At 38.2% G+C, this 11,289-nt stretch overlaps 1 protein-coding gene across 1 annotated transcript in view; it reads right to left on the bottom strand.

Moving 5' to 3' along the window:
- Positions 1-316: 316 nt before the first annotated feature.
- LOC142333454 (uncharacterized) overlaps positions 317-11,289 on the bottom strand; it is a 111,851-nt gene continuing 100,878 nt past the window's right edge. Inside the window, exon 16 of the mRNA XM_075380597.1 lies at positions 317-344. Coding sequence (XP_075236712.1) covers positions 338-344 — 7 coding nt within the window. The 3' untranslated portion in view covers positions 317-337. The remainder of the gene's footprint in view (positions 345-11,289) is intronic.

Genomic DNA, 11,289 nt, shown 5'->3' with positions numbered 1-11,289 from the left:
GAAAAAATTTGTGTGATTTCATCATTCGCAATCTGTTATTGAAAGTGAATACATCGATCGGAGAGAGATCATTACATTTTCATCTTAATTAGCAAGGTAAGTTTTACTTTAATTAATTAAAAAAATAAATACTAATGGAACAGTATGGTATTATCAAATAACTTTCAATCAAATCAAATCAAATAAATTATTTAATTAAATTTTAAAAAAATACTTTGTAAATTTAAAAAAATAAATACTTTTAAACAATTAAAATAAATACAATTAAAAAAATACTTTATACAATTAAAATAAATAATATATATATAAAAAAAAATGTTTTCTTCTTCTTCTTCTGTTATTCACTGAAATACACCAAAAAAAAAAAAAATGTTACGATATATGTTATTTTAATTTGTTTTAGATATTACAAAAAAAATAGTATCACCGGTAGTTATCCATGCAATAAATAACAACGTCATCCGTCTTCGATGGGACCTGTCTGACTCTGAGGAGATGTATCTCCTTTCAACCCTTCTACGGTATCAGAAGAACATCCTGAACTGTTTGAAGGAAGAAGGCAGACGCTTTGATGGCAACATAAAATGGTAATTAAAAAAAACGTTAATATTTTTTTGTAAAGGTACTGTTTTTATTAAAGTAGTCAATATGTACTAAAATTATTCTGTTTCTACAGGTACGTTGCAGCAAATGTTGAATTGATGAAGCGGACACATCTGGAAGACGGAGTAGAAACAACATTCATCAATTTGTACTTGCATGGAAAAACTAGAACGGTGATAAATTTGGATGATAACACCGACGTTGTTGAAGAATCATGGATAGAATCAGTGGAGAAAATTATAGAGACACTAACCAAATTCATCAACAACGGCAGCGGATGGCTAATGAATAAAATAATTTATATTGATTTAAATATTATCCGTTACCGTCCGTTATATGGCGCCTCTAGCACATTTATAAAAACACCAAAAAAACTTGTAAAAAGAGAGGCGCAATGTAAAAAATCCGCATGATAAAAAATGTTTCCTATGGTCCGTACTAGCATACCTGCATGACCAACCAGGACGTCACTATCGTCAGAGTTGGTATGCACGCTTTGAACATGAAATTAACATGAACGGGATATCATATCCAGTAAAGGTAAAAGACATTGATCGCTTCGAGGTGTTGAACCCCACAATAAGCATCAATGTTTACGGCTATGAGGAAGATAACGATCGCGTGTACCCGGTGCGTGTTACCGAAAACCACGATCGTACCCACTGCATACACCTATTGCTGCTTGCAGGGGAGACGAGAGATAAATTTCACTACTGCCTTATAAATACCAAACCAGGTAAAAATGGGCTATCTCGTCTCCTTTCAGGTCTTACAAAACATCACGGTACCAGTCAATATTGCCCTTACTGTTTGCACCGTTTCAGTTCATCAGACCCACTTGTCGCTACACAAAACCTAAACCAACATTTGATCGAGTGTAAGCAACACGGTGCACAAAGGATAAGAGTACCCGATCCCGCTAAAGAAAAGGAATGCGTGATGAAGTTCAGGGACTACTCGTCCACACTACGCGTTCCGTATACGGTGTATGCAGACTTTGAATCATTTGTACATCCGATGGACACTGTCACCCCTAAACCAAACACTAGTTTTACCGATAAGGTAGCCCATCATCTTCCGTCCGGTTACGCCTATGTAATCGTCGACGAAGAAGGGGAGATTTGTGAAGGTCCTGTAGTCTACCGAGCGAGAACCGATGGTGAAAATATCGTTGAAAAGATGCTGGATGAATTGTTCGATCACGCCGATAGATTGCACAAAATTATGATTACCGAAAAACCGATGGTGATGACACCCGAAGACACTGAAACATATCAAAGGGCTACCGAGTGTTTTCTTTGTCATTGTGAGTTGAACGACGATCGTGTACGTCATCACTCGCATACCACAGGACGGTTTCTCGGTGCATGTCATAACGAGTGCAATTTAAATTGTAAGCGCACCGAGCATATTCCAGTATTTTTTCATAACATCCGCGGTTACGATAGTCATCATATAGTTCAAGCTCTGGGAAAATATAAGGACGATGTAAAAATAAACTGTATCGCCAACACGTCCGAGCGATTACAGTAACTGTCTGTCGGTCCGTTGAGGTTCTTGGACTCTTTACAATTTCTTTCGTCGTCGCTCGAAAAACTTGTGGAAAATCTTGTAAAAGATTGTCAGGACAAAGACACTGTATTTAAACGTCTCACAAACTGTTACCCGCTACAAGAGAAAAGAGATTGTTTTATCCGTAAAGGCGTTTACCCGTACGAGTACATGACCCATATAAACAATTTTTTCGAAACCCAACTTCCACCGCAGACGGCATTCTACAGTACGCTAAGAAGAGAGAACATACCGGATGATGATTACGTCCACGCTCAAAACGTGTGGGAATCGTTTGACTGCAATACGTTAGGCGATTACCACGATCTTTATCTTCTTAGCGACGTATTATTGTTGGCAGACGTCTTTGAAAATTTTCGAAGTACGTCTATGCAATATTACGGTTTGGACCCCTGTCACTTTTACTCCACCCCCCATTTCACGTGGAATGCCATGTTAAAATTTACCCGACAAAAATTGGAACAGTTGACCGACATAGATATGCATCTGTTTGTCGAAAAAGGAACACGAGGTGGTGTAGCCATGATTTCAAACAGGTACGCCAAGGCGAACAATCCCAACATTCCAGATCAGTATGACCCATCCGAACCCACATCCTGGGTTCAATATTACGATTGCAACAACCTTTACGGGACAGCCATGGTTGAGCCCTTGCCACACGCTAATTTTAGGTGGTTGAGTACTGAAGAGATTGACAATCTCGATATTAACAGCGTTTGCGATCGTGGTGAAAAGGGCTACATCTTAGAAGTGGATCTTGAGTATGGACAAGAATTGCACGATCGTCACAAAGATTACCCTCTCGCACCAGAACGGTTAGTACCAACCGATGATATGCTGTCCCCCTATTTGAAGGACATAAAGAGATGTCCCGTAAAGAAATTATTGACTACATTGTACGACAAACAAAAATACGTTTTACATTACAGAAACCTAACGTTATACACTCGACTAGGACTGAAAGTGAAAAACATTCACAGAGTTCTGGAATTCTCCCAGTCGCCTTGGTTGAAACCGTACATCGACTTCAATACTGAAAAGCGTGCACAAGCACGAAACATTTTTGAAAAGGACTTTTTTAAGTTGATGAACAACGCGGTGTACGACAAGTCCTTAGAAAACGTACGAAACAGAATAGATTTCCAACTGGTCACTAACGAACGTAAATTGGATAAGGTGATTGCAAAACCGAGAGTTAAGGCTTGGTACATCTATAACAAGGATGTCGTTGGGGTAAAACTGAAGAAAACGGAGATATTTCTTAATCGTCCGATCTACATCGGATTTACCGTATTGGACATTAGCAAAATGATCATGTACGAATTCCACTATGACTACATGGTGGAAAAGTACGGTCATAATATAAATCTTCTAATGACCGATACGGACAGTCTGATGTATCATATCGTGACCGATAACGTTTAAAACGATATTCTTCACGATATCGATCGGTTCGATACTTCAGATTACCCTCGCGATCACGCATGTTTTAGTAATACCAATAAGAAAAAACTTGGTAAATTCAAAGACGAAATGAATGGAAAAGCTATTCGTGAATTTGTCGGACTTCGTGCTAAGATGTATAGCATTCTCGAATTCGACAAGAAAGAGAAGAATGTAGCAAAGGGTATTCCTAGAGTATCCATTGCAAAGGATCTTAGACACGATCTGTACAAAAAAAGTCTTTTTAATGATTCCGTTACGTATACAAGCGCGTACGGAATCATAAGCACTTTGCACAATATATTTTCCATTAACAAGTCAAAGAAATCGCTTTCACCTTACGACGATAAACGTTACATATTAGAAAATAAAATCAACACAGTTCCATACGGACATTACAGTATAAACAAAAAGAAACGTAAACTCCCACTCAACAATAACGACAACACTCCGCAAAAAAGACCAAGAACCGTAAACGAAGTGCTCATAGCCCACGGTCATGACTATTGTAGACCAAGAACCGTAAACGAAACCCTAATAGCCCACGATCATGACTATTTTTAATTGTTTTTATCATGCGGATATATATTGCCTTTCTTTTATTTAAAATAAAACCATTATGTAATAAATTATATGTAAAAAATATGAAATAAAGTATATATCTAATAATATAAATGACTTTTTAAAAATTATTACATAAATCACTTTTTTCAAAAAAAAAAATTTAATGTAAAAAAATATGAAATAAAGTATATATCTAATAATATAAATGACTTTTTTTTTATTTTAAGTGAATATGAATCACTTTTTTCCAAAAAATTTAATGTAAAAAAAATATGAAATAATATAAATGACTTTTCTTTAAAAAAAATTATAATTACTTACATCAATTACTGCCGTCGTCTCCCTCTCTAATCCGATGGTATCCACACATATCCCGTCGACAGACGGGACAATTCCTGCTATATCTTGCTAATTTCCTCACACAGTCTTCACAGTATCGATGACCGCAACCCGACAACTCAACAGTAACCGATTCTGTTAAACAGATCGGACATCTGTCGGTTGTCGGGTTACCATCATCGACCTCGTCCGACTGGCTTGAATTAGCGTTGACGACCTGTTGCAGAACTCTGTTTAGAGTACTACAATGAGGTCGTCGTAGTGTTGAACTACTATCCACGTCTGTGATCACTGGACGACGACATACCCGAATACGTCGACGACGACATTGATGATAACGTTGAACACGGTGATTGGCACTATGTTCAATGTTATCACCTTCAACTTCGACAATTTCCTGAATAATGTGTAATTCATTATCAGGTAATGCGATGACGGTGATTGGTCATCATTGTTGTCATCGTCGTCAGTGTGTGGATTGAAATCGGTCGCGGACCCATCGGATTCTGCAACCTCTTGTTGATGATGCTGAGATGGTGATGACGGTGGAGGCGGTCCATCAAAACGAGCGGCTAAAAGCATTGCCCGTCTTCTTGCCCTCAATATCCCATTCGTCAAGTCATTCGACGCGTGTTCGACCTCCGAGTGATCATAAATATTTCTGATTATTCGGTCTTTAATGACAAGCAGATCTTGAAAGGCGCTCATCAACTCATCAATTTTGTGCTGTACCGTATAATAACTCATTGTGAACACTTCTTCAATATGTAATGATGACATTTGAAACGTTGAATGCAGAATGATAGTTTTATATGTACAAAAAGTAAACTGCAATCTTATCAATTTAGTTTATGTACTGTTTTTTTAATTGCAGTGTCAGCGATAACAAGTACGCGGTTACCAATTAATTTTATACAAAAAAGAAATATTAAGTAAACTGCAATCTAATCAATTTAGTTTATGTACTGTTTTTAATTGCAGTGTTAGCGATAACAAGTACGCAGTTACCAATTAATTTTATTAAAATACAATTTTAACTGCAGTGTGAGCGATAACATTTATGCGGTTTTGATAAAACTCCTTATAACAAACAAATATAATTATTATCATCAAGAGAGAGACGTAATGCATTTCATAATAAAGAAATAATTATTGCACATAACAATAAATATAATTATGAAAATAAATTAAATTTTATATAACTTATCAGCGGAAGTTGCATTCAGATAAAAAATAATTGGAAAATAAAATAAATTGCATACGATAATTTAATCGCGGTTACAAAGTCAACTCTTTGTATAAATTTTATTTTCGGAACTTGCATTCAGATAAAAAATAATTGGAAAATAAAACAATTTAATTTTATAAGAGATAAAAAATATTATTCGAAACTTTATTCATTCTTGCGTTAACACTCAATCATAATGGAACGTTCTTTTTATGATAGAGTCCATACATTTTACAGGGTTACTAGAAACGGTAACAAAAAGATTTATACACCCTTATGGCCACATATGGACAATCCGTTACTTTCCCCCCTGATCCTAGCTATGCATGGATTCAAGTATGAAGGTATCGACGATGTGGTCAGATGTGATTATTGTCGTATACGTTTGTTTAAATGGGAAGAGACAGACAATCCGTATGTGGAACATACACGGCGTATGCCATCTTGTCCGTTTTTTCGGTAACCGTTTAAAATGTAAAACGACCCTTTATGTAAAACGGTCCTTTTCAGGACCACCCTAAACCCCCCGAATCGATCACACATTAAATCTTTAACCGATCTGCACATATGCAGATCGATTAATGATTTATCATTGTTATCGATACGGCCGGTGCCAAGGCCGGGATATAAGAGTGGTGAGGCGGGTAAAAAAAAAAATAAAGAAATAAAGATCCTTTTTTTTTCTTTCTATTCCTATCCAAATAAACACACACGAAATACGGTCAGAACAACAATGAACGTCAAGGCGTCAATAGCTAAAGACCTCCATCGACAGGCGCGTCGAAACTACCCCACAAGACGCGTTGAACTTAAAGGTATTTCAGACCTATATCAAACTGACCTTGTTGAGATGATACCGTATGCTAAATCGAACAAAGGTTATCGTTACATACTGACGATGATAAATTGTTTTTCTAAACTAGCATTTGCCGTACCGATTAAAACCAAAACTGGTACGGAGATCGCTAAAGCCCTCAAACCCATATTGGATAAACACAAGATGCGACATTTTCAAACCGATTTGGGTAAAGAGTTTTACAATCCGTCGGTTAAACGACTATTACAGTCGTACAATATAAATCACTATTCCACACATTCGGATAAAAAAGCGTCGATAGTCGAACGGTTTAATCGAACACTGAAAACGATGATGTGGAGAAAATTTACCGAACAAGGAAACTACAGGTGGTTAGAATTACTACCGAAATTGATCGCAAAATACAACAACACCAGTCACCGCACTATCGGAATGAAACCGAAAGATGTAAATAAGCGAAACCAAGCCGCTGTTTTACAGCGGTTAAATACGGTACTCTATCGAAAACCTACTTTACCGAAATACAATGTCGGCGATCGAGTGCGTATAAGCAAATTTAAAAAGACATTCGCCAAAGGATATCTACCGAATTGGACGAATGAAATATTTATCGTACATAAGGTACATGTTAATACGCGTGCGTGTACTTACACGTTGATCGATGTTCACGGTGAGGTGGTGAGCGGTAAATTTTACGCTGAAGAGCTCACTAAAACTAACGTTACAAATAATGTGTATTTAGTCGAGAAAGTCTTACGAAGAAAAGGCGATAGGCTATTTGTAAAGTGGCAAGGGTTCGATGGAAAACACAACAGTTGGATACATAAGGCGGATTTGGTGTAGTGAATCGATCAGTCATAAACATGAAGTTGGAACGTCAACAGGTCGGTAATATTACGCTAGAAAACTTCGACGAATATACAGGAGCCGGGTGTGGAGAAGGAAAAAGGACTCGTCATGGACCTCTTCTACCGAATACAATCAGATGTATTATCTGTGGACCGTCTAATTGCGGAAAAACAAATGTCCTATTCAACTTGCTGTTCTCACCGGACGGTTTACGATTCAGAAATATTTACGTGTTTTCTAAATCGCTGTACCAACCGAAATATAAGTTTCTAGAACAAGTCATGACTGGTGTCCCGGAGATCAGCTTTTTTGCATACTCAGAAAACGATCATGTGATGGCACCCGACGAAGCGGAACCGAACTCGATAATGATTTTCTACGATGTAGCTTGCGAAAAGCAACATAATATTCGCAAGTACTTTGCGATGGGGCGACACAACAACATAGATAGCTTTTATTTGACTCAGACATATTCCAGTGTCGGGAAGCACCTTGTACGGGACAACGCAAATCTCCTTCTTATATTCAAACAAGACGATCTCAACTTACGTCACTTATATCAAGATCATGTAAATACCGATATGAAATTCGATCGGTTTAAAAGTCTGTGTGGTGTTGCATGGAGAAAACCTCATGGATTTTTGGTTGTGGATAAGGAGAGCGATATCGATGCTGGACGATATAGAGTAGGCTTTGATGTTTTTGTAAAAGAGATCAGTTGATAGTCGGTAACAATGGCAAGCATACACACCTACGAGGACGGAACACCGTACGCTAACGCGATACGTTTTAGGCAAAAACCGCAAAACAACTTGTGTTCCAAATATTTTAGCGACCGTCAGAAGTTTTGCGGTAACTACGTCTGTCGTAAAGTGAACTACTGTGAAAATAAAGACCGACGATGTTGGCGACATGTAAAAATAATGAATCGTGACTATCCGTTGGTCGTTCTGTTGATGATTACTAGCGAAGGTACGATTTTCAATAAGCGTATATGGTTAAAATTTTTAGAAGAATGTGACAAATACGAGATGCCAATTGAACTGGTGATATACGATAAAAACATGTTCAACACCACAATTCGACACGGATGGAACTTTATTTCAAGATTTAGACCCTCTCCGCTCGTGTACAAAAAGCCTTTTTTGGAACTTCGAAACCGACATGCATCTATGGACTACACAAACGTTTACATGCACATGTTGGAATACGGTAGTCGTCTAGAAGGAGCGAGATGCTGTATAGTGATCACGGAACGAACTATTCCGATCAGGTCGCCAAAAACGTTGTACCGCTTAGCGTTATCATACGGTAGAAAATGTTTTGTGGACACGGCTTACGGAGTACAATTTACCGACGACGTACCGGAAACATTACCGATAAGACGAGGAGGATTACCGTTCGACATCGTGAACAACAGGGCGCAGGCGCTCTTTTCTGGCGAATTTCTAAACGAAGCGCTACCTACGTTGCGATTATACGCCGATTCGTTCGGATTGAGGTACAACGAACGACGCGAACTGTTTGAAATCCAAAACGAAGATCTGCTGCGAAAATGGTGCGAATATGCAGGAGCGAAACCGGACGAATTTTGGTTGTTTAATAGCTATCTGTTGCATTTACATTCGGAAGGTGACCGTCATCCGATCAGACGACTTTCCACACGGTACTTGACAAAGGTACCACAACGCGATCACTCAACGGTTGTGGATATTGCGCTGTGGGTTGGAAATGTAAAAAGGGCTGCTGTCTTTAAAGACACAAGCACGAAACTCATGATACCGTCTATCGATCAGGGTGTGACACAATATTACCGCGAATTGTGCAATACCAATCGTCGTCTGACAAGAATGAATGTTTCGTTAATCGATGTTATACGTTTTCTACGCAGAACCAAAAAACATGCAGTGTTCTTTAGATCGGTGGAACTAGGATGGTGATGTGATCGACTGTTTTCCGATCATTCGTAACCACGATGTCGAACAAGAACGAGGTCGATATGCCATCCTCGTCGTCGTCTGCGAAGTTGGTAATGGAAATCGATAGAATACGAGATTCGATTAAACGAAAACATCGCGCTATTACGCAAGGAATAACAGAATCAAAACAAGTTATTGAAAAGCAATTTAAGCCTATTGTCGAACCGCTCCGAGAACTTAATCAATCGTTTAAACAAAAGTACGATGTTAAAAAAGAACAAGAAGAGAATGCAAAGGAGGAGGTGTAAGAGACACCAACGGTTATGAGAAGACTCTTTAAAACACCGACGTCGGAAAAACAGTTCGTGAAACCTGTAGACCCGTCGACACCGAAAACGATGGGGTTTCGTGCAAAACATTTCTTGGATCTTACCGTAACGGATAAAGGTAAAAAAATAGACAACGTCTACGGAGTTAAAAACATTGACGATCAATGGATGATCGGAACAAAACCACTCCAGTTCAAAGGAAATAAAATAGTTATCGACAACAAGACGTATAGCGGTTCCAAAGGTTTATATCAATTGATTTTTTTGAACGAGCCTGTAGATAATACAACCAAAGATTTAAATAACTATAAGAAAATATTAGAAACTACTGAGGCGCATAAAAGTCAAAATACCGGTCGCATAATTTCCAGTCGATCGTTAAAGTACAAGAATATTATCAAAAGACTGTTTCCTCGTACGCATCTTTCGTCGGAAAGCGGTCATGACGACGAAAGTCCAATAACTGGATCGGGTCTGTTGATGAGAGCGAAGAAAACGGTTAGACCGGATTACGTTTACTGGGACGATCCGAATGAACTGTGCGATAGACTGCGACTTTTATTGGCTTCGAAACGTGCGGGTCATACCGGTCATAATAACGAAATAGTTTCAATCGTAGAAGAACTGCAAGAAGGCGGATACATAAAGGAAGGTAGTACAGGGAACCTTTTATTTTAATGAAACGTTTGACAAAACCGCCGATGGAGATTTCGATATCAAAAAAAGACGTTTGTGCAACGTCGGACCGCCTGTTGAAGATGATGATGGTGCAACAATCGGTCACGTTAAGAAAATGTTCGTAAAGCAAAGCGAGTTGAATAATAAATACTTACCGACGGTTTCACCGATGGACAACAACGCACTCTCCTTTTCAAAGAGGCGATTGTGCCATATCGCCGATCCAATTGTAAAAACAGACGCCGTAACTGTCGACTATTTACGGAAAAACCTTTTCGGTACAAATGAGAGAATTAACGCGAGAGGGTGCGTTATCGCAAATGCTGGTGCACCAATTAATAGCACAGATCTCACTACAAAGTCATACGTAGACAAATTGACAAATGGGATTTTAACGATTAAAAACGGTGTTGTGGATATTTAAAATAAGCGAATATGTAGATTCGTTGATCCTGTCGAAAAGACGGACGTCGTTACTGTCAACTATTTACAAAAAAACTTTTCGATGAAAAGCAAATAATTAATTTGCTTTTAACACGCGCACTATTTAATTTTTACAAATTTGTATTAAACATTAATGACAGCGCTAACAGAAACTTAAATCAAATATCGCTTATGCGTATATTAACCGCTGACAATCATCACCAAAGCGATTCTGCAAACACAGATCTAAATAGTAAAGATACAAAGGAGAATGAGGATGCGACAAAAAATATGGTGCGTCCTCCAATCGCTGATAAGACAATGAAGAATGATGATGTGAATAAAAATATGATACGTCTCCCGGTTTCGGAGGACGAGGATGTGAATAAAAATATGATACGTCCCCCGGTCTCGGATGATGTGAATAAAAATATGGTACGATTGTCGAAGATGGATCCAATGTAAGATGGTAGAATGTTGTAAACAAGTTCATTGTCTATCCGACATGGCAAGAGTGAGGAGGTC

Source organism: Lycorma delicatula, chromosome 12, assembly GCF_047948215.1.
Source record: "Lycorma delicatula isolate Av1 chromosome 12, ASM4794821v1, whole genome shotgun sequence".
Taxonomy (NCBI): Eukaryota; Metazoa; Arthropoda; class Insecta; order Hemiptera; family Fulgoridae; genus Lycorma; species Lycorma delicatula.
Note: the sequence above shows the minus strand (reverse complement) of the source record. Positions and strands in the feature narration are given on the sequence as shown.